The sequence below is a fragment of the Notechis scutatus genome, chromosome 1 (assembly GCF_049901735.1).
Source record: "Notechis scutatus isolate UNSWTSFEM ecotype Mainland chromosome 1, rNotScu1.2, whole genome shotgun sequence".
Lineage (NCBI taxonomy): Eukaryota > Metazoa > Chordata > Lepidosauria > Squamata > Elapidae > Notechis > Notechis scutatus.
This window is the reverse complement of record NC_142009.1, coordinates 278,220,838-278,245,694: the sequence shown is the minus strand read 5'-3', so window position 1 is coordinate 278,245,694 and position 24,857 is coordinate 278,220,838. Positions and strand designations below refer to the sequence as shown.

At 37.1% G+C, this 24,857-nt stretch overlaps 2 protein-coding genes across 6 annotated transcripts in view; both read left to right on the top strand.

Annotated features, from left to right (window-relative positions):
- The first annotated feature begins 255 nt into the window (after positions 1-255).
- Positions 256-11,536, top strand: KNSTRN (kinetochore localized astrin (SPAG5) binding protein). 5 transcript variants are annotated; one of them, XM_026664284.2, is made up of 9 exons: positions 256-438; positions 1,923-2,004; positions 2,942-3,077; positions 3,730-3,801; positions 4,908-5,007; positions 6,358-6,472; positions 7,519-7,580; positions 8,186-8,260; positions 10,847-11,536. In XM_026664284.2, exons 2-9 carry the CDS (start codon positions 1,935-1,937, stop codon positions 10,979-10,981), a joined length of 765 nt encoding a protein of 254 aa, XP_026520069.2. In that variant the 5' UTR covers positions 256-438; positions 1,923-1,934; the 3' UTR covers positions 10,982-11,536. The 5 variants fall into 5 exon arrangements, with proteins under 5 accessions (XP_026520069.2, XP_026520072.2, XP_087807840.1 ...); XM_026664287.2 differs by lacking the exon at positions 1,923-2,004 and adding an exon at positions 2,066-2,207 and having other exon boundaries at positions 298-438; XM_026664286.2 differs by lacking the exon at positions 256-438 and adding an exon at positions 2,663-2,717 and having other exon boundaries at positions 1,920-2,004.
- A 2,046-nt stretch (positions 11,537-13,582) lies between these two features.
- The window catches only part of IVD (isovaleryl-CoA dehydrogenase), a 28,445-nt gene continuing 17,170 nt past the window's right edge, over positions 13,583-24,857 (top strand). Inside the window, exons 1-4 of the mRNA XM_026664569.2 lie at positions 13,583-13,751; positions 18,206-18,295; positions 23,715-23,766; positions 23,927-24,096. Coding sequence (XP_026520354.1) covers positions 13,608-13,751; positions 18,206-18,295; positions 23,715-23,766; positions 23,927-24,096 — 456 coding nt within the window. The 5' untranslated portion in view covers positions 13,583-13,607. The remainder of the gene's footprint in view (positions 13,752-18,205; positions 18,296-23,714; positions 23,767-23,926; positions 24,097-24,857) is intronic.

Genomic DNA, 24,857 nt, shown 5'->3' with positions numbered 1-24,857 from the left:
AAAAACCAGAAAGTCCAGTTGCCTCTTCAAAAAGCCCCTTTGGGATAATGTCCCGTTTCTTCAACACATTAAAAGCTGTTTTAGAACAACATATTTTTTTTCTTCCAAGAAAAGCCAAGGAATTAAATGACCCACTCCCACTCTAAATTAACCCCGCCCTGTAAAAAGAGGCAGGCCAGCTTCTTCTACGGCGATTCTCATTTTTCATGCCATTCACGCGCTTGAAGGTTTGGCGGAAGTAGTTTTCCCCATTTCAGAACTGGACGTTTTAGTTGTTCCGCGCATGCGCGCGAGAGCCTTCCCGGGCTTTCTAGCTGTCGCGTTATTTTGTGTCGAGTGGGAATGGTTTTTTTGTGATTCAAATGGCGGCGGGACGCTGTTGTAGAAACAGCCTTTGGTGGCTGTGCTGGGAGCTTCTCTGAGTGCCTTATTTCACAGGTTAGGAGTTTCGGGGATCAAATTTGGGTCTCGCCTGAGTGATGGTGCGCGCACGTTGTATGTGTATATACATGGTTGGAAGGTTTTCTGCTGAAAGCCTTTATTTATTTGAAATTAAAATAATTCTGTATTCACAAGCAACTGAGTTCCTGACTACGATTCATCACTTAGAGACACAGAGGACCACAATGTGCTAAACCGAGGGCTGTTCAAGAAAAAGTTTTGAAAATTTACTAAGGGCCTTCAAACTTGGACTTCAACTCCCAGGATTCCTGAGCTAACATAACTGGAGGAGGAATTCTGGGAGTTGAAGTCCACAAGTCTTAAAGCTGTCAAGTTTGAAGACCCCTTAAATGTTTTAGTATGAAGTTGCTAGCAATAAAGGAGAATATTTTGTAGCTGGGGTTGAAATGAGGAGTGGTACTCTCTGAGTTTGTTTTCTTGCAAGGTTTCATTACCCAAACTAACATCAGCCTGGCATTGATGATACAGTAGTTTGAGTAATGAGAAGTCTGCAAGAAAACAATCAAGCTCTGGAGTTGATGGAATATGAAAAGACAGCACAGTATATCGCTCTGAGACTTGGTATCTTTGCTTGGTCTGTAAAAGTTTTTTTTACTCCTAGAATAGAATCTCAATACACTTTAGAAAAATCTTATTTTCATTACGTTCTATGAAATCAAATGAACTTAAAACCCCATGAAATTGGGATATATTTCTAAACAAACATAGATTACATGCATTGCATCAGAATGTGATTGCCTTGTGTATTCCTCTACTGCAGTTTATACATTTTTTACTTGTTATTCGTAAAGGTATAAATAAGTAAACCATGGTTCAGTGTGCAACATGAACATGGCTATTTTTGATAAAAGTGAGATTTGAAGAGAAAAGGATTAATGACCTAGGTAAATTTACTTTGAAGGTTGCGAGAAATACTTATTTTGCTTCAAAATAGAATAGACTGCTGTTGTAGCAAATAAAATTAAAACAATGATTGTTTGCAATGCTCATTACACATCCTAAAACTTTATCAATATCCTAGTGTTGCATATTATTGTCTTTTAGTATATCTCTAGATGGCAACCTAGAATATGAATAGCACACTAAATCAGATATACTAAATACATACAATCATATGTGATTGTAAAACTAAGCTTCCAGAAATTCAAAATGATGGCAATCTAGAGTATGAATAGCAAACTAAATCAGAAACTTTGGATAAAGTGCTATGCGTAGTGCAAACTATAAAGATTAGATTTATACTATATGCCCAAGCCCAAACAAGCAAATATATTGCAGTTTCTTGCACTATAGCATATGAAATTTGCAATAATTAATACAGAAAAACAAAACCCTTTAAAATTGCTATTCTCCCTTTGCCTTTACAAGGATATTGTGCCTAATAAACTTTAACAGGCTTGGCTTCATGCATACTCTGTTATAGTAGGAGCTATTGATCCACAGTACTTTATATCTTTCAGACTTTAGATATCATGGAGACAGTCAAATCTAAGATCCCTGTTCACACTTCCCAACAATCTAAAACAACTGGTGTTCTGAAAGGTCTGTTAATGCGTTATCCTACAACTAGAGAATAATTATCTTATTTCTTCCTGTGTTGCAGAGTCTTTGCAAAGACAATTTCAAATGCTTTTCTTACCTGTGGTAGCTAATCTTAGATCAGCCTGATGTGAATTAGAATTTAATCAAACTTATAACTAGAACTATGTACTTAAACCTCATTCATCCTTTGAAATAAGAGTCAGGTAAGAGTGGAATTTTATATCAAGATAGTAAGTATTCTGTTATCATCAATTGTTTGGGGCTGCAACCATTATATTTATTTATATTGTTTGTCAAGCTAGCTTGATTTTTTTGGAAAATACTATTTAAAATATCAGGATGGTTCTGTACATATATTCTGGGCCAATATCAGTTTTGGCTTTGCATTTTAGAAAAAAGGTTAGAAATTCAAATTCAGGCCTTCAAATTTGGTGAAATATAAGAATAAGAAGCTGTGTCTGTTGAAAATCAGAAATCAAATCAAGTTTTGGTAAGTGGACTTGATGAAGAAGTGATGTCTTCTCCTGGGGATTTAAATAAGAGAAAAAGCAATAGATTTTTCTGCTGTCTCTTGCCTTATCCAAAGTTGTGCACAAATTAAAAGAGTTCAGGAAGGAAGATACAATCTGTTTCCCCTTTTATTGCCTTGAGGATGCAGGTCTTCTAGAAGCAGCTATCTTTTGGCTGATGGAATAGAGAGATGGGAGAGGCAGGTGAATATTGCCAGGCTTATTGCTTTAATCCATAATATCAACATTATTTTATTCTTCTGCCATCACAATATTCCTGTTATTGCTAAATCCTGCAACTTTTTCATTTCGCTCATAGGTGTTATAAAACCACCCCTTCAATTTAGGTCTCATCCTCAGCTTTTTCTCTTTAACATTAACCTGAGGGCAGGAGTTTTAATTAAAACCCAAATTTTCCTTATTTGCAGAAGTGCAGCCCTGTGATTATTCAAAGCGGCAAAACCAGAAGAAAGGGATGGACTCAATGCCACTGAAAGATCCTGTTTTTACTTTTGGTGCCAACAATCCTACTGCATGTATTGCCCTCAAAGACCCAAATCAAAGGTATATATATTTTTGCTATGATTGCCAAAATATATGTATTTCTTTGCCTACTCCATTCCATATACCACCAGTTCCATATACCTTCCTTTTAAAAAGAGAGAATTTGCAACTTTTTTTCTTCCTTCCCTCCAAAAAATGTGCCTGATGTGTCAGGGCGGCTAAAATTAACATCCCTAATCAAAATTCTTTGTTTGTTCTCTCTCTTTTGTTCTCCTTGATGTTTTTTTTATAATAAATTTTATTAAGTTTTCAAATTTTAAAAACATAAAATAAAACTATACGTTATTATCAACATCAAGATATCTTTTGCATCTCCTCACATTTTTCAGTATATGTATTTACTTATTCCTTTACCATTACATCTAATTCTTGCTATAAATCAATATCCTTACATATAAATCTTCTCCGTGGTATATTTACATATTTACATATTCCTTCATTCTTTTCCTAATTGCCATTTTATTTTATTTTTATTTCTAAACCACTCATACCAGGCATACCAGGCCCTATAATAAATTGAATCTTCTCTGTCTTTTATTTTCATCATTAGCCTGTCCATCTCTATATGTTCTCCATAATGTTTGTTGTATTGAAATGTTTATATTAAAATCCTTACACTGTTGCAATATCTATTTGTTCCCCTCGTATTAAGACCCATGAAATCAGGGAAAAATGTTGCTTTGCCACCCCCACCCAAGAGAGGAATGCCAACAACTACACGATCGTGAGTACTTGCAAACAAAATGTCCTCCTTTTTTCCCCCTCCCACTTTGTGGCAGAGTGCCTTGGAACGGCTTATAAAACATGTTTTAAATATACCAAATTTCTAATGTCCTCTTTGAATTTGAAAATACTGTTAAAGCCTTGTTTCAACTTCAAAACAAACTATTCTGATAAAATTGGAACAATCTGTTTTGAGAATAGAACTGTTTTAGCAAGATTAGAAAAGCCCAAAGCAATGAAGTAAGTAAGAGTACTCTACAGCCCAAATGTTGGACTCTGAAATGTTTTATAATTCTTTACGAAAATATACAGGTAGTCGTCAACATACAACTACAATTGAACCCAGAATTCCAATTGCCAAGTGAAATACTGTATTTGTTAAGTGAGTTTTGCCTTATTTTATGACTTTTCTTGCCACCGTTTATAAGTGAATCGTTGCAGTTGGTAAATTAGTAACACAGTTGTTAAGTGTAACCGGTTTGCCCATTGACTTTGCTTGTCAGAAGGTCACAAAGGTAATCACATTATCCCTGGACACTGCAACTGTCATAAATATGAGTCAGTTGCCAAGAATCTGAATTTTGATCATGTGACCATGGGGATGCTGCAATGATTATAAGTATGAAAAACAGTCATAAGTCACTTTTTCAGTGACATAACTTTGGACAATCACTAAATAAACTGTTGTAAGTCGAGGACTACCTGTATTTAACTTAAATTATTGAAATGTCTGTTTTATTTAAAAAAAGCAACTGCCATGAGTACAGCATTCGCTATGCACAATAATTGCAGGACAAAATAAATTATGAAAATATCACACAATGTAAATATTTGGTTAGATTGTATTGTGGAGATTGTACCATGTAGATTTGCATTATTATTAATGCATACTAAGCCTTGTACATAAATGAATGTTTGGATACTGTTATAGGCTGATCTAGTAGTAGTGCTTCTGGATGAAGGCATTATGTGGTGAATATCTTCAATTTTAGTAATTTCTCTATATTCCTCTTTTCCATCCGTAAAATAATGAGTGTTCTTGATCTGTTACTAAATGCAAGCAAAATTGCCATCCATGATGCATCACTATTATGTTTGATTTGATAGCCCTACGAACAGATACAGACGGGAGACTGAACTCAAAAACAAAAACAAGTTCCTGGAGAATGTCAAGAGTGAACTGAGTTTAAAAGTGGCAGAAATGCAGGTAGGAAGCAAACCTGGCTTATTTATTATGAGATGAACCAGGTAGAGTATGGGCAGTTCTCATAATTTTCTAATTCTAATTAACTTTTTGAATATGTAAGCCCAGTCTTTCCTCTCCTTTGCTATTATCATCTTTTAGAGTAATGAGGGCTGTGCTAGTTGTATAAGAATGACAGGCTGGAACTACTTTAAGGGTTTTATATCATCTCACAATATATCATTTTATAAGAGGATTAAAGTCTTCTCTTTGGTGTGGAAAATATTTGCAGATTAATGACTTCTTCTTCTTTAGAGGAGAAAATCTATGTAACTTTATTCTCTAGTATTTCCCTCTATAGACTTGTTTTCAATTCTTTCCTGTTTTTGCTTAGTCCAGAAAAAGAATTAAAAGTAGAGGGAATAGTCTATGGGCTGTTTTTTTTCTTTTCTTTAGTTTATCTATTTTTAAAAAAATCATTTCTCACACTTCCATAAATGTAGCATTCTACAGATATTAATTTATCCATTTATGATTTTTCCAAAGTCCACATATTTGAAGGGCGTCACGTTTGGGAAAACGGCAATCTTCTTTCCTCTGGTCTTTTGATAGTTCCCACTGCCAGAGATGATCAAGGAGAAAGCAAGGAAGCATGATAAAATAGTTTGCCTCAAGTAGGCAATTTGCTTTCTAAGTGTAGTGCCCTAAACTTCCTAGGGTACTGTTAACGTTCATTGTTTGCATGGTGTCCATGTGGATATCTCCCATAGGAGAGGAAAAGAGGATTTGGTAACTTGCCATTAAGAATGCATTTTCATAGCATAGATCTGCCATTTCTTGCACCTGAAATGGCTCTGCCTGCATATTCAAATATTTGTTATGTTCACGGTAATATGTTTCCTAACACTTCAAGCTAGTTCATGAAATAAAGGAGGAGAGGCTTCCAGATAGGAGGGGAGAAATGGATCAACCCTCCTTTTTGCAACCTGTTCCCTAAGTTTGCTATCCTACCATACCAAAACAAAAATTGTCTCAAGGTACACCAAAGTTCCACGCTCCTCCTACATTTTTGAAATGATGGAATACTGGGTAGGGAATGAAATTCACTCATAGAGTTAAATCCAGCCACCAACACTAAGCTACTGTTTTATGAGATTAGTGAAATCCTACTTCATGTAGCACATTTTCTAAATCTTGAGAAATCATTATCATTGCTGATATTTATAATAGCCACGAGCAAATAATGTCCCTCCAAATAAAAAGGTAGTTCTATTGCACAATTCTTCATCTTTTCTTACACCCTTATTTATTTCTTTAAAGACCTAAGAAAAATAGGCGCTTTTCTTAATCTGCCTTTTGGTTTGGCCTCCGCAGAAGGATATGACTGATAGGAAGAAGCTGTGTGATGGTCTTGAAAAAGAAAATGAGAAGCTGAAAAAATTTCAGGAAAGCTGCCTCTTGATATTAGAAGCCAAGAATTGGGACCCAGGTAAAGCATTTAACATTATGTGCTAATTGCAAACAAGACAATCATATACAATATTATTTCTGTCACTCTTTCCTCCAGCAGAAGGCTAAAACTCCTATGATGGTAGGGCCCTTTTCATGTAATTAAGAATGCCTAGACTAGTGTTTCCCAAAGGGTGGTCCATGAGCCATTGGTGCTCTAGGAAACTTCACCAGGTAGTCCAACACAATCTGTTTGCCACTATAGCTTGCATCTGCTTCCAAACTGTCAATCACCTGCTCAAGTCTTTTTAATGTGAGAGACTCACTATTTAAAGGTATCTATTGAACATTCTCCACTGGTGAATTGGTGCCAAAAGTAGCCATTACTATGTAGCACTGTATACATAAAGCAATTCAAATGATTAATAAACTTTTAAGTTTAGATTAATTTTTAATATTTTAAAAATGCTTTAAAAATGGAGAGGATGGGAAATCATATAGAAATGCAACTGTAACAATTATCTTATATGCTGAAAATGTCCATCTCAGAGATTCAAACAAAGGGAGAAATTTCATCATTTAATTGGGTGGGCCCCACATTTTCCTGCTGTTTATTTAGTGCAGAAAGTTTGTGAAACGTTGGCCTAGACTATGTACTATGTGGTACAATGTAGAATCTAGGTGGTAAAAAGCAGGGAGATGTTTATTGTACTCTGTTTTGTTATGTATGGACTAAGCCACTTTAAAGTTCAACCGCTGAATAAATTATTAGATAATCAGTAATTCTTATAATTAGGCCAGGACAAAAATCTTTCCCATTTTTGCTGCCCAACTGAAGGGTTGATGGTTAAATGCTTTTTTCACTCAGAGCATATGCTCTGCCTCTAAAATATGATCCCCTTGTATGAAATCATTCTGATTCATGCGATACTATTCGGAAACAGATGTTTTGGAATTTCTTACCAAAGGAGGCAGCAGAATAATTCCAGAGTTGCTTGCCTTCTGTGCTTCCAGTTGAATGAGAACTGGATACTGAACTGAATACAGCCTGTATATTTGAAATACAATAAAATATTTGAAAATCAGTTACAGGTGAACAAATTTTGGAGGAGGAAGAAATGAACAAGAAGACACAAACGGAGATAACGGTAAAAATATGATTCTTTTACTATTCCCAAGGAGAAATCTAATCTAATCTGAGACAGTCTTAAGATTTTGTTACTAACCTAGTAGTTCCAAAACATGCAAATGCAAGTAGATAAATAGGTACTACTTTGGTAGGAAGGTAAGAGTTCTACGGGCCTCAGCATTTAGTCATGCCAGCCACATGACCATAGAAGCGGCTTTGGACAGTGCTGGCTTCCTCAGCTAGGAAACGGAGATGAGCATTAGAGTCAGACATGACTAGACAGGAGAAACCTTTAACTTTTTAAAGCAAAGGACAGGGTACAGGGTACAAAAACTAATAGTTGAATCTTACTTCTGGATTGGCAACTGGTTAGTCTTATCCATTTTTTCTGAGGGTGGTAGCCTAACTAAGGGAGTGTAGAGTTAAGGCTATGTGATAAAAGGTTGTTGAATGGCTTTCTGAGTGTGTTTTTTCCAGTGCTTGTTTCTGAGGTGGCTTCTTTATTCTATGGCTAGCTGTTGGATTTAGTTTATGAACCTAGTCATGGGAATACAAAAGCTTTACTTTTAATTATGAATTAGAAGTTGATTTCTAAGTGTTATTTCTAATGTCTTTGCCTTTCAGGTTTTATCAGACAAACTTAATGCTGATCTTGAATTGTTCATCCAAATGGCTAAAGAGGAAAAAGAAAGTCTTCAGGTAAAACTAGGATGGATTGCCCCTTCAGATATATGTATATTACTACCATACAACATCCGTGTTTGAACCTTTTAATGCTTTTATTCTAACCTTATTCTAACAACTTCTGTATATCTATAGAAAAAAGAATCTGTGAATTTTCTTTTGGCATGTAGTAGTTACTATTTATTTGTATGTATGAATTCCAAAAGACTCTCACTTTGTTTTGTGCAAGCAATTTTTGACAGATGTTTCACACCTAACTGACATACAGGTGAAACTCGAAAAATTAGAATATCGTGCAAAAGTCCATTTATTTCAGTAATGCAACTTAAAAGGTGAAACTAATATATGAGATAGACTCATTACATGCAAAGCAAGATAGTTCAAACCATGATTTGTCATAATTGAGATGATTATGGCTTACAGCTCATGAAAACCCCAAATACAATCTCAGAAAATTAGAATATTACATGCAATCAATAAAACAAAGATTGTACATAGAACAATATCAGACCTCTGAAAAGTAGAAGTATGCATATATACTCAGTACTTGGTTTGGGGCCCTTTTGCAGCAATTACTGCCTCAATGTGGTGTGGCATGGAAGCTATCAGCCTGTGGCACTGCTGAGGTGTTATGGAAGACCAGGATGCTTCAAGAGCGGCCTTCAGCTCTTCTGCATTGTTCGGTCTCATGTCTCTCATCTTTCTCTTGGCAATGCCCCATAGATTCTCTATGGGGTTCAGGTCAGGCGAGTTTGCTGGCCAATCAAGCACAGTAATCCCACAGTCATTCAACCAGGTTTTGGTGCTTTTGGCAGTGTGGGCAGGTGCCAAGTCCTGCTGGAAAATGAAGTCAGCATCCCCATAAAGCTCATCTGTGGAAGGAAGCATGAAGTGCTCCAAAATCTCCTGGTAGACGGCTGCGTTGACCCTGGACTTAATGAAGCACAGTGGACCAACACCAGCAGATGACATGGCTCCCCAAATCAACACAGACTGGAAACTTCACACTGGACTTCAAGCATCTTGCAGTGTGTGCCTCTCCATTCTTCCTCCAGACTCTGGGTCCTTGGTTTCCAAATGAGATGCAAAGCTTGCTCTCATCAGAAAAGAGGACTTTGGACCACTGAGCAACAGACCAGTTCTGGTTTTTTTTTTAGCCCAGGTAAGACGCTTCTGACGTTTGTTGTTCAGGAGCAGCTTGACAAGAGGAATACGACATTTGAAGTCCATGTCCAGGATCCGTCTGTGTGTGGTGGCTCTTGGTGCACTGACTCCAGCCTCAGTCCACTCCTTGTGAAAGTCCCCAACACTTTTGAATGGCCTTTTCCTGACAATCCTCTCCAGGCTGCGGTCATCCCTGCTGCTTGTGCACCTTTTTCTTCCACACTTTTCCCTTCCACATAACTTTCTATTAATGTGCTTTGATACAGCACTTTGGGAACATCCAACTTCTTTTGCAATTACCTTTTGAGGCTTTCCCTCCTTATGGAGGGTGTCAAGGATGGTTTTCTGCACAACTGTTCAGGTCAGCAGTCTTTCCCAAGATTGTGATTCCTACTGAACCTGAGAGACCATTTAAAGGCTCAGGAACCTTTTGCAGGTGTTGTGGGTTCATTAGCTGATTTGAGTGGGACACTTTTGAGCCTAGAATATTGAACCTTTTCACAATATTCTAATTTTCTGAGATTGTGGATTTGGGGTTTCCATGAGCTGTAAGCCATAATCATCTCAATTATGACACATCACGGCTTGAACTATCTTGCTTTGCATGTAATGAGTCTATCTCATACAGTATATTAGCTTCACCTTTTAAGTTGCATTACTGAAATAAATGAACTTTTGCACGATATTCTAATTTTTCGAGTTTCACCTATATGTAAGAAGGGACAAAGTTGTTCTGTTGAAACTAAGGACAGAAGAAAAACCTACAAGTTGAAACTAAAGTAGATGCAAGTTGAATCCTGTACTAGAAAGAACTTGGTGATAGTAACAGCTGTTAAGCAATAGAACAATGTGCCTAGAAGAATGTGACACATCCATTTTCTTTCCTGGAAGATTTGAAAGGAGGTGGATGACCCCTTGTTGGGGGTTAGATCAGTGGATTCATGCACAAAGTAGGGAGTAACTAAATGACAAAAGTCTGCTCCAGCTCTGAGATTTCCTGTAGTCTTCTACTTACAACCATTCATTTAGCAACTCTTCAAAACTTACAGCAGCATTGAAAAAACTGACTTACAACCAGTCTTTGTACTTATCACTGTCAGAGCCATGTGATCAAAATTTGGGCAATTGGCAATCCACAAGTATTTACAATGGTTACAACATTCTGGGGTAGCATGATCACCATCCAAGCCAGATTCTAACAATAGAGGAAGCTGGATTTGTTTAACTATGTCGTTACCTTACTGTGATTCACTTAACAACCATGGCAAAAAGATTATAAAACAGCATGCAATTCATTTAACAATTCCCTTGCTTAGCAGTTAAAATTCTGGTCTCAAGTTGAGTACTACCTGTACATCAATTTTCACAACTGTAGAATTTATTAAATGCAATTGTAATAAGGTAGACATTGCTACTTAATCACTTTTTTCTTTACAGAATGCTCAGACCAGATGGAAGCAGATAGAGGAGGAGAGGACCCATTTCTTAGAGGAGCAACAGTCTTTTGATAGAGAAATGGAAGAGCTGCTTGCTGCCTTAAACCAGGAAGTTGACTTCTTAAACTCATCATAGACTTAGGTTGAGATTAAGTTTACCATGGATCATTTAACCAATAACTCATATTCTACAGAATAGTTAGAAATGTAAGAAGATACTAAACTTAAGATTGAACTGTACATACCAGAGGAATTTAAAAAATATTGTTTTTCATGTTTTTGTTTTGTCCTGATTTTGGAAGAAGCTAGTCTAGATATGTGAGATATACTCTGTTATCTTACATCTTTCAATCTTTCGGTTTTCTGTCCCTGAAAAGAACCCTAGTTAGTCCCCAAATATTAATTTACAGACAGAAATGTTTATTCTCCTATTTATCGGGATTGAAGAGCTTTACATATGTCATGTGCAGGCTCTTCAGATTGAAGTTCAGCTTTCATCAGTCCTAGCTAATATGATGACAAAATATTGCTGAAGTTGTTTCCAAAATAAGGGGAACAATCTATACTATATTATAAAATATTTAAGCTGTTCCATTGGTAGCCCATTTTAATGTATCAGTGGGCAGCAAACAAGGAATAATGCATTTATGTATAGTTGACATTTTGAATAAATTCTTGATGTAAATGGCAATACAAATTTACTGATTTAAGTTTTACTTCTAATTACTTATGTCATCGGCAATCTCTAAGAAGGTATAGAAAACATCTTAGGTGAAACATCTAAGTGAAAATATTTCAGCATATTTTTAAAATATGTAAGATTTTTGAAGACTTGGACCATCCACTTTCAGTTTCTGTTTCAGAAAGAAAGGTATTTTATTATTAAGCTGCATCATCACATCCTCTGTTAAGCACATTGGCTACAGGTGTATTCTACAGCTCTCTTTCCGCATCTACAGTCTTCACATCCTTCCATTTAAGATTGATTTTTTTTTCTGATCTTCCTAAAATATTTGGCACCAGTTTTTCTTTGGCTTTCCTCATCTTCTCTGACCATCTGGTGGTATCTAATTGATTGCAGACTTTGTTGGATGTTGCTCATTCATGCAGAGCTTGTGTCCAGTAAAGCCCATTCTTCGTTTTGACACTGTTTCAGAGTCTTCAAGAATTATTTATTTGTAGAATTTCCTCATTTGTGACGTCGTCCCAATATGAGATATGAAGAATTCTTCTGAAGCAATGTTGTTGAAAGATGTTGATCTTATGAATAACTCTTGTAGATTTCCAATCTGACTGGCATAATGGCAGTTGGTATATATATGGCATCAAATGATCTGATCTTAGTTGCTGTGTTTATGGCGGTTGTGGTCCATACGGAACACATTTGTTGGAAGACAGTAGTTGTTTTGCCTGTTCAGCATTTCACATCTGCTTCAGTTCCCCCATCTATCATATCACTAAGATAGTTGAATTGTTCCACAAATTTTAAGGCCTGTCCTAATGTTATTGGGGTATTGTATTGAACATTCCAATTTGCTTGGACTTGTCTTCACTGATTTCTAAGACCACTTTACCTGCCGCTGCTTCAAGTGCCAGCGTCGTATCAGCTGTGTCTTAGTGTTTGCAAGCAAAGCAATGACATCAGTGAAATATAAGTCAGTTTACCTTGTTTATTCCATGTAATGCCGAAGTCCAATTTATTCATTGCCTTTTTCATGCTAATCAGAATGGTTATGAGAAATATAACAGGGATAAGACATAAACCAGTATTAAGTAGTCAGGACTGCCATTTTCAGTTCTTACACAGCACCTAGCGTTGTAAAAGTTTCTAAAGATATTAACTTATATCTAGGGTTATAGTATGTATGTTTCATAATGATTCTCTATTGATACACTCAAGTGTTTTTTTAAAAAGCCAATAAAGTTAACTCCTCTGATTTTGGTATTCCTTACTCTGTTTAATGATACTTCGCAGTGAAAAGATCTGTTCATTGCAGGAATGAATCCAGTTTGTTCTTCGTGTATCCATCATTCAGTCTTGTTTTGGAGTCTTTTAAATAGGACAGTGTATAGCGATTTTCCAGGGACTAAGAGAAGCATGATATGCCTACAATTGTTACCTAGGTTGTCTAAGGCTTCATCTATAATGAGAACCATTCAATTATATTTACTGTATTAGTTTGCCTAAGGATAAACAAAATAATTAGAAAAAAAATGCTTAAGACTTTCATTCAAGTTAAGTTGGTTGTGTTTTTTTTTAGTCAGCCTGCACAGGAATGCATTGGGCCATTCTGCTGTCAGTAGGGAGGCGCTGTTAATTAAAACCGATCCCTATTTATGAGAATCTGCCTGTTTTCCGGATTAATTTCCCTCTTTCGGTTTTTGAAACTTAAATGATACTAGGAAAAAATGCTTTACTTGCTATGACTACGGGGAAAGTGGAAGAAAGGAGCCTTAAAAAGCATGGATGAAACCTCGCAGAAGAATCGGGCTGAAAGCGGAGTAGAGGAGGACGGCGCCAAATCCTCCTCAGCCCCTTTGGGCAGCGAATTCCCGTGAGCCTGGCGAAGCAGCCGAGAGAAACCGTGGCTCTACACTTTGTGAGAAGCACAGCACCGTCTTGCCGTCGATTGGCTGCTCCCCTTTATTTCGAGAGTTCCCAGTGGGCAGTTAAGCCTGGCCCCCTCTCGCTGATTGGTCAAAGAAAGCGGTGGGGATCCTGCCAGGATCGGCCGGAGTGGGAGGTCGCTGCGGAGTTCGTGATGGCGGCTATCGGGCTGATCAAGAAGGGCGCCACCGGCTGCTCCCGACGCTGCTTCCTCGGAGGCTTGTCATTCTGGCGGCGGGGCTGCGCCGGGCTCCCGGTGGATGATACGGTGAATGGTTTGAACGCGGAGCAGCGGCAGGTATACCCGGCAGCTTCTTATAGCGTTACAAAACAAGCGTCCTCTGCCTTGCTTCCTTCTTGCAGCCTCCGCCGACCTGCTGTTGGCCTTCCTGTTGTGTGCTCGTGCAGGGATTCCATGAACGGGGCCGGACCTATTCTGGATTACTCTGCTCTGGATTACGCGGGAATAAGAATCGCAAAGAGGCGGACGGGGGATCCTTGTATGCGCCGGCGATGAGAAACGCATCTACCCTGTCAGATACACTTAAGAAAGTGTTCGCAGATAAAATGAGTTCAAGGTGTGAGAAATGGTGTTAACATGAATGACCTAGATAAGCAGAGATGAGTTTTATAACTCCCAAGACAATTGGAGTTTATATTCTAAATTCATTTTTTGGGTGGTAGAGTGGCATTCAAAATTAGCAAGGTTATTTTCAGTGGAACTTTTTGGTGGGCATGTGGGCAACGATAATACATGTAATCCTCTTATGAGTTATTGCTGGGCTATAATGTGATATTGGGTTTGATTTTAATGTATTGTCTGAGTCTAGCATTGTGGTTTGTAAAACATAGTTTATGGCTTAGCCAGAATTGCTTTATTAATTAAAGATGGTTAAATATTTTATCACTTAGTGTAATCTGCAAGTCAGTCAAAGGGCATAGCAGGGTATTATAACATATCAAGTAGCCTACTTTGAACCAGATTTGAGATGTGGTTTGTGTAATAACTAAGCCTGACAAACTGCGCCATTTCATTTTAGCACATGGCTTTTTTTTTCTTTTGTGGAAATATCTTTGATTGCAAAGGTAAACATAATATATATTTTTGAATTACAAAAAGTTTTGGGTATGCCCAAATCATAGATTTTTGTAATTGGTGCTACTAAATCTTATTCTACAATATTGCAAAGTATATTTAAGTGCTTAAACAGACTAGGCATTGAACAATAAACCAGATTTCGCCTATGAAGTGTTTGTTTTGCAATCAGTATGGTACTATTATGGATATGTTTAACACTGCATGGCATTTAGATATAAAGTTCTCCAGCTGAGTATCTGTAGTGTACTACAGTGAAAAACAGCCGTCACATATGGATCTTTTGTAGAAACTAGCAACTTCATTTGCAGAATTATTTATGTATTTATTTGGCTTTTGTGCTTCTTCAGTCTACAGTCTCCAAGCAGCTGAGAAATTATTGTTTTCCTAATTCATTCTAAAAGATAATAGATAACAGAACAATAGTCAACAATAAACAAACCACCACAAAATTAATAATACAAATACAAAATAGTCACTGTAACCACCACTTCATTTTGAAAACAATTCTATACTCAACTGTGTCCAAAAGCCCTCCAGAAAAACCAGATCTTAACAGCCCTATAAAATCCTGAGTTGGGAATATTCATGTGCATGGGGGTAAGCTGTTGCAAGTGAGTTATTTTCACTCTGTGTATCCATTTGTTATCTGACTTGCAGTGAACATTGCTTCTCTCCTTGATTAGAAATAATTAACCAGTAGAACAGGTTGCCTTCAGAAGTTGTAGGTGCTTCATCACTGGAAGCTTTTTAAGAAAAGACTGGACAACCACCTATCTGAAATGGTATAGGGCCATTTGTGCGGGCACACGGGTTCCAGCCAAACTTACCTGCACTGTGCATTTTCGGCCCATTTGAGGCCTTTTTCACCCTCCTGTGGGCTTGAGGCAAGCCTGTGCACCCTTTGGAGGCCGAAAAATGGGCTTTCCGGAAGTGCTGAAACCAGAAGTGCCGAAACGGGCCTGTTTTTCGGCCTCCAAAGGCTGCAGAGGCTTCCCTTGAGCCCCCAGGAGGGCAAAAACTGCCTCAAATGGGCTGAAAATCAACTGAGAGGTATGTGCATGCGCAGTGCAGGTAAGGGGGGGTTACGTGCGCATGCGCAAGGGCGGCATTGCATTGTGGATGCTGGCACATGCATGTACTTTCGGCACACCACAACAAAAAGGTTCGCCATCACTGGTATAGGGTCTCCTGCTTGAGCAGGTGATTGTATTAGAAGGTCCCCTCCAGCTCTATTCTGATTGATTAATTAACGAAGACAAATGTTCCTCTTAGCAGACTTGAGCTATGTCTTTACATGGCTATGTCTAGAACGGCTCTGTTGATCTTGTTGGCTTGCTTTTTTTTTTTAAAGAAAAACCTTTAAAACAGATTGCTTGCTTTGTTTCACTTTGTTATCTTCATTACTATGTTGCATTGATTGGTTATGTTGATAGCTAAAAATCCATTGTATTTTCTCTCTTTGGTTTAATGAAGCATAAAAATAGGATTATAATTTATACTTACCTGCTTGACCTCTAGGTAGTGGTAAATTATGAAAGGCAGAATTGAATTATATTCAATGTATCGGTGAATAAATGCTTTGAGAAAATCTTTTTTGGTCCTCTTTTGATTCTATTTATGGTAATAAGAAAATAAATACCAACAATATGGTGGTGAAAAGACATAAAACATAGGTAGTCATTCATTTAGTGACTGTTCAAAGTTATAATTACACTGAAAAAAGTGACATGATTGGTTTTCACAATTACAATGGCTGTAGCATCCCCACAATCACATCAAAATGTGTGTGCTTGGCAATTGGCATGTGTTTATGACAATTGCATTGTCCCAAGGTCATGTAATCATCATTTGTAACCTTCCCAGCTAGCTTTCGGCAATGGGGGAAGCCATATTCACTTTAATGACCATATGATTCATTTAACAGCTATAGTGATTCACTTAACAATTGTGGTTAAAAAAAAGTCACAAAGTGGAGTAAAACTTACTTAACAAATGCCTTGCTTTGTAATGGAAATTTGGGGCTCAATTGTGGTTCTCTGTTGAGGACTACCTGTTTCAAGTAATATTAACAAATAATAGTATAGGAATCCACATATAACAAAAGAGAAAAAAATATCAATTTATATCATTGTTGAAACAACTTCAGAAAACCTGGCCAGTTTGTTCAAAAAAATCTTATTCCTTTGTCCTCTGTCCTTAGAAATTAGATTTAATCAAATATTGACAAACAGCACATCACAACAATCCTTCACTGCAAATTAGATAAAATTACCAAGGATGGACAACCCAGTGCCCTCTGCTGGTTAACTCAGGGTAGATGGGAATTGAGATCTAAGATATGTGAAGACCATGTATTGTCTATACTTGATTTCACATGTACTGTACCAGTTGTCAACATTAATGGGCTGAGCCATCCTCTTGAGCTCTTCAGAATCTCTATTGAGTCTAAACCTCTAAAGAAAGTAGGATTCTTGCTAGATGGACAGAAATGAGTGTGAAAAGCTATCTATATATCCCTCCTGAGCATTTTACATTCATTCATTTATACAAATTATGAAGCCATCCATCTCATTGAAGAAAAAAACTAATAAAACAAAGTATAAAACAAAGTACAAAATAAACAGGTTTCCATATGTGACTAAATTCATAAATTTAGTATCATAGATTTTTAAATTAGAAACAATATTTTAAAGAAAGCCAGTGGTACTTGCTTCATTTCCTCGTCCAAAAGGTTGTGGGTACATCCAGGTCTTTTTAACACCTTACAGAAAGAACATTCAGATTTTGGGAAAACGCATATAAACATTTAATAATGGAATTGCATAGATTCCTTAATGCTTAAACCTGGCCGCTACTCCACTATTCTTTTCTCTATATGCTTTTTCTCTTTTAATTGAAAACTGTCCAGAATCTTTAGGGACTCAGGCAGCTTGATAATCAAATAAAGTAAATAAAAATCGGTCTTTACCTGTTGTGATTTTGAGGACCCTTCCTGATGCTGGATTTTCCTTATGTCAAAAGTAGCCAACCTTGGGGAATACTAAATTATTAACAGTAGCTTTCCAACATAATTTATTCATTAGAGTCTTGCTATATCCTAAGAACAGGTTAAAATAGTTTCTCCTGTTGTACCTATGATAACATTCCTGAAGCCATGGAGTTAAATCCTAAGGAATATTATGGACAATAAATAGAGCTTCTATGGTGTTCTCTCATAGTATTCTTGAGGTATCAAACAAATGCAGTACTGAACGCTCTGCTAAGACTGAATCATTAGATCAAAATCCCAATTTCCCTCAGAGGAAGTTCAGATAACTACTCAGGGACAACCCCACTTCCCAAGGGATTGTGCAAAGAAACAGAGATTATGGGAATAATAGCAAACAGGTTAGGACTATGAAATCGTGCCCTAACTCAGCTATGCAGGTCCCACAGGAACTGTTGCTGTCCATCACAATTTTTTTTTCTCAATGACACAAATTCATTTCAGTTGTTAAATAATAAAACTGTAAGTACTTACTGATTCACACAAGTACAAAGGGGAAGCCTCCTACTCAGCTGATAATTATCTTGTATTGCAAATGATATTTCTTTTTAATGTTAAGCAAGAAAATGTTGGTTTCTAATATGCATTTTTATTGTATTTTGGACAGCTTAGGCAAACCATGACCAAATTCTGTCAGGAACACTTAGCTCCAAAGGCTCAAGAAATTGATCGGGATAATGAATTCAAAAATATGAGGGTAAGTGCTTTCAATAGACATGCATGTATCTGACTCAGTGATACAGCCAGTATTTTTTAGTAATTTTATTTCCTTAGCCTAATGCCTTTCAGATAGACTTCACAATTCCTCTTACCCCATATTGGCCTGGAAAGCATCAACTTGGAGATGATAAAACTATGTATTAAATTTTTAGAATGTAAATGTATGTAACATAAATATACAAATACTGAAGAATCAAGTTGTTATGAAATATTACTTGTTAGAAAGAATAAATTTAATTAAATGTCTAAGTAAAGTCTTTCTTGTAAACTCAATTTGAACACTGACAAAAACAACGCTGTCCCTGATTATTTTGTTTGGAATTTACTGCAGTTTAAAAAATTTTAAAATAGGGCGTTCAGATTATGAAAAAAAAAAAAATGGTATTAAGAGTTAATCTTCTAAAACATGGAATTCCATCCAAAAGTAACTTTTTATAAGAGAGAGTTATTTTATGGGACATAATTTTACTGCTTGTGTTTTTATCAAACCCTTTAGTATTTAAGAAGTTTATCGTCAGAATTTTGTACATTTTGTCCTTGTTAGGTTTATTAAAATACACTTGTTTGTTTTTGAAATCAGTTCTGGATGTTCTAATCTAATCTATGACCATGCATATGCAGCTTAAATAATAACTATAGCATAGAATATGACACTGGTTACCAATAGAGGCCATTGCATTCATTTTCATGGAAATACACTCACTGCTTGTAAAAGCTTCACTGTGTACAATCACACACAAAAGCTGCTAGCTAGCCTATTAAGGGTTACAGGGCACTATTCTTTTTCAAACAACCTGTTGTATTTGCGTGCTGGGGTCAGAAGACCCCAGCACGCTATTCTATTTCCTTTCTGACCTTGGTTTTCTCTCCTCTGACCCACTCATAGCAAAATAGCTACTTGTCCTCTCTTCTAAAATATAGGCATCTTCTTTGGAGTCCATTAAAAAGTGATCATGGCTGGGAACTTATCCTGAAACAGGGTTGGGTGAAATGGTAGCTCCAACAGGAAAAAAAAATGGTGACACCTAAAATATTAGTAAAAGGCTACTGAAATCTTGGTCTCAGAATGAAATAATGAAATAAGGCCAGTGTCGTGTGATCAAAGGGAAATATGCCAGGGTTGTAAAAGGAAGAAAGGAGCATGATAATTGGAGTGGTAATGGCAAGGGATCATGGTCCATCTGCTAGGTGAGGATTGAATGAAGTTTTTGCTAGCAACTACGGTGGAAAACATCCCAGTTTGAGAGGTTTATGCTGTGGTTTCAGTTTTGTAAAACTTCGAAACTTATATGTTCAATGCTAGCTTATTTTATTAAAAACTTTTTACTTGATATTTTAGATAGTCATTTATTTTATTTCACTCAGTCATTTTAGCTAACACTAGCCTGCTACTCTGCCAGAACTATTGTTGAAATATATGAGCCTTCACTTTTTGTACATCTTCCTCTTCTGTTTACCCACTCAAATATTTCTTCAGCAGTTATAAAAAGCAACACACAATTAGCTTATCTTTTTTCCTTTTGAGCTAAAAGTCCCAAAGGAACCATCCCGAAAGCAATCTCTGTGCTTTTTCTAGCTATCGATATATGGTAAGTAAAAATATTACTATTAGTAATATTTTTAAATATTAGTAAAAAGGTGATAGCAGGAAGTTTTTCACTTATCCACTCATGATTCCAGCAACTACATACTAGTAAATGGCACTTTTAGACAATTGAATTATATGGTATAGTGTAATATATTATGTATTATATTTTTATGTAATATATTTTTACATTTATCTGAGGAAAATTTAGCTGTTGTTCCCAAAACAATGGGAAAGGAAAAAAATAGTTTCCTAAACTCTGGTGTATGTTTTGTGGAACTAAAAATTTCCATTCAGAAATTTACTTACAGACTTTGGTGAAAGACACCAATTCTTCCTGGATGCTAAAGTTCAGACTAATCTATAATATACTGTATTTCATTTTATTTATACTTGATTGTAACTGCGTTTGAGCAGTATTTTGCAGCAGTTTAGATAGAACATCATGTGAAGCAGTGGTGGGATTCAAATTTTTTTTACTACCAGTTCTATGAGCGTGGCTTGGTGGGCGTGGCAGGGGAAGGATACTGCAAAATCTCCAGTCAGAGGGGGTATTTGCCAGTTCTCTGAGCTACTCAAAATTTCCGCTACCGATTTTCCAGAACTGGTCAGAACCTGCTGAATATCGCCTCTGACATGAAGGCATTTGGTATGTTAGAGAGGGATTATGGCAACAAATACCTGCCTGGAAACAAAACAGACAAACCTTATACATTAACAGCTAACTATTAAAAATATACAGGTAGGCCTCGACTTATAACCACAATTGAGCCCAAAAATTCTGTGGCTAAGTGAAACATTTGTTAAGTGAGTTTGCCCTGTTTTATGACTTTTCTTGCCACCGTTGTTAAGTGAATCACTGTAGCTGTTAAATTAATCCAACTGTTGTTAAGTGAATCTGGGTTCCCCATTGATTTTGCTTGTCAGAAGGTCGCAAAAGGGGATCAAGTAACCCTGGGACCATCAGGAATATGAGTCAATTGCCAAGCACCTGAATTTGGATTACATGATCATGGGGATGCTACAATGGTCATAAGTATGAAAACTGGTCATAAGTCACTTTTTTCAGTGACGTCACTTTGAACGGAGTTGAACATAAGTAAAAAATTTAGACTGCTTTTTAAATATGTTACAATGTAAGTTATTTGATATAGTAAGTTTATACTTCCTAATAAGTACTGGGGTATATTTTTATCAGATAATTTGATAGAGTGCATGGTGTTTGATTTTTCATATATGTCGAAATGCCATTTGCACCATTTAAGAATATCCGCTTCCAAGGTACCCATTTTCGTAAATAATGTGGTCCTTTGATCCTAAAAAAATAACTTCTTACATAATTATTTAAATTGTAAATGGAGCTAGGAGTTCAGGGAGATACTTAAAGTAATCCTAGGAGTAGAAGGTCCCAGCCTCCCAACTCAAATCAGGGCTGACTGTTCTAAGAGGGGGCAGCTGAACTAAAACAGTACTATAAGGGACTTAACTCAAAAACTGTTCACGGGGATTGTTGGTGTGAATGAAGCCACATACAGTGAGGTAAATCAGTTCTGCCATTTCTTAAGAGTTACAGTTTCTCTAATCTACAAAAACAATTTCTTTCCTCATTCTATATATACTGTAAGCCAAAAGTCAATCCAAGAATTTTATCTCAAGGGAGGGATGATAACTTCGGTAATAAAATGCACATTTTCCTTAGAGACAGTTCTTAGATTGAGTTACTAGTGAGTCTAGCTAAAGAATTCCAAATAGCAAATCTGGGAGAGGCTTAATGTATAAACCTTACTGGCCCTTGAGTAAACCAGTTGCAGCTTCATATTTGTTCCAAATAATGTTAGGTTGCACTTTGCAGCATCTAGGTCTTCCCAAGGGAGCATTTAGACCACAAAAACGATCTAAGAGAAGGCTATAGAAAGAAAGTGGGGGGGTTTTTTTAGGGTGTTTAAAGTTTGTAGAAAACGCAAGATCTTCCTATAAAATTTAATTGGCACAATTCTGTTTTGCTTAACATCTTATTTTTTATTGGATTACTTCTGAAAATAATGAATGGAAGAAAACTCCTTTTTAGCCCTACCAATTGCTGCTGCTGCAGATACCATTTTGTTCAGTGACTGTGAATCCAAACTAATAGTTAATTTGTGGTTGAGCAGCAGTTAAATCTTAGGGAAACTGTATAGATAGTCCTCAACTTATAACAGTTCATTTAGTGACTGTTCAGAGTTATAACAGCAGCAAAAAAAAGTGACTTATTGTTTTTCACACTTAATGACCGTTGCAGTATTCCCATAGCCACATGATCAAAATTCGGGTGCTTGACAACTGACTCATATTTATGACAGTTGCAGTGTCTCAGGATCACGTGATCCCCTGTGGCATGAAAGGTCATAAAATGGGGCAAATTTCACTTAACAGATGTTTCACTGCGCAACAAAAATTTGGGGCTCAATTATGGTGATAAGTCAAGGACTACATATACTTAAGGGCCAGCTCAGTGTAGCAGTTAAGAAGTTAGATTTGGACTGTGGAGTCCCATGTCCACTGTCGTGGATCAAATGTATTGCCTTTGTTCCCTCTGTCCCATTGCACAGTAAAAATGAAGGGAAATGGCTATGTAAACCACTTTTGAGCTCCCGGAAAAAAGGCAAGATCATCATCATCATCATTCATGAAGGCCATAAAGCATATCTGTTTTTGCAGTAGAAGCTCTGGCGCGCCACTGTTTCTCACTATTTTAATCGTGTTTAGAATGTTGTTTTTTCAAGCACAGAGACTGGAGGAAGGATTAACCTTCCATTATCCTGTATGTGACAATCTTGCTCAGATCACTGTGGTAACGCTGTTTGCAAAGATGTGGGTGTGGGTGTAAAATAGCACCTGGCTAGGACATCTGAGCTGTGGTGGCATAGTGATTAGATTGCAGTACTGCAGGCTACTTCTGCTGACTGCCAATTGTCAGCAGTTTAGCAGTTCGAATCTCACCGGCTCAAGATTGATTCAGCCTTCCATCCTTCCGAGGTAGGTAAAATGAGAACCCAGATTGTTGGGGGCAATATGCTGACTCTGTAAACAGCTTAGAGAGGGCTGTAAAGCACTGTGAAGTGGTATATAAGTCTAAATGCTATTGCTATAGTGCTATTGCTATCTGGCAAACTGCATTTGATTGCACTTTTCTGTGATATATCAGGTGTGATTCCTGGGCAAATACTTTATCATGGTTCATGTTAAACTGGGCAAACATAGTCGGAATTAGTAAGCCAAATACCAATATTGTAAAAATGTTAGCATTCCATATGCTTGCAAATTAATTATTTGCAGTCCAAAAGGGACTAGGGAAAAGACTTTTTAGAGTTTTCCCTCTTAAAGTTTTGGCTTATAAGCTGCCACTAATTAATCTGGAAAACAGCAATTCAGCAAGTAAACTCTAAACCTGAAATATAATCTTACAAGACGCTTCATGTTGAAATGATATTTCAATGCAGAGATACTAGTAATTGTACTTGATAAACAGTGTCACTTTCAAAATTTAATTAATTGGTCTCGCTGCATGGAAAACCTTGTTTTTTTTATCTCAGTGAGCTAATTACCTACCCAATGATGATAGTGTTTATTTAGAGTTGTATCGGATGGAACTGCAAACAAACCACTCTTCAACTGTCCAATCCTTTGTTTGCAATGTTGGGCAATAGATATTTTACCCAGCATTTTATATTGGCAAGGGAGATTAAACTGGGATACTTAAGGACACTGCAAAACCTGGGTGGCCTTACGTTAGGCCAAAATCTTGCTTAAGGCTTTGTTCCACTCTTTATAGGAATTCTGGAAGAAGCTCGGGGAACTAGGAGTTCTGGGAGTAACAGTTCCAGGTACGTACATGCATTCAGCATTGAACAAGCCTTTGTGGCCTATGGATATGCAATACGTGGCGATATGGATATTTTGGACTTGGGGCAATTAGTAATATTTCTAGGCTATATTTGTCTAATTATAAACTTTTCTACCCTTCCACTCCCCAATTCCTTCTAGTTGAATATGGTGGATCAGGGATGGGCTATCTGGACCATGTATTGATAATGGAAGAAATATCTCGGGCTTCAGCAGCAATTGCATTAAGCTACGGTGCTCATTCAAATCTGTGCATCAATCAGTTGGTGAGGAATGGCAACGAAGCACAAAAAGAGAAATATCTACCCAAGGTGTGTAGAAATAAGCCAATTACACAGTAGAACAAAATAATGCAACAACTTGAATAGATATACAGGTAGTCCTCGACTTACAACACTTCATTTAACAGATAATCAGAGTTGGAAGGGACCTTATAGGTCATCTAGTCCAACCCCCTGCCCAAGCGGGAGACCCTACCCCATTTCTGACAAGTGGCAGTCCAATCTCTTCTTGAAAGTCTCAAGTGATGGCGCTCCCACAACTTCCAAGGGCAAGCTGTTCCATTGGTTGATTGTTCTCACTGTCAGAAAGTTTCTCCTTATTTCCAGGTTAAATCTCTCCTTGTTCAGTTTCCATCCATTATTCCTTGTCTGGCCTACAGGCGCTTTGGAAAATAGCTTGACCCCTTCCTCTCTGTGGCAGCCCCTCAAATATTGGAAGACTGCTATCATGTCTCCCCTGGTCCTTCTTTTGTAATCGTTCATTGTATGTTTTAGCCTCCAGTCCCCTAATCATCCTGGTTTCTCTTCTCTGTACTTTTTCTAGAGTCTTAACATCTTTTTTATAATGTGATGACCAAAACTGGATGCAGTACTCTAGGTGTGGTCTTACTAAGGCTTTATAGAGTGGTATTACTATCTTACTTGATTTAGATTGTATCCCTTTGTTAATGCAACTTAGGACTGCATTAGCTTTTTTGGCTGCTGCTGCACACTGCTGGCTCATATTTAGCTGGTTGTCCACTAAGACTCCAAGATCCCTCTCACAGTTACTGCTATTGAGCCTGGTTTCG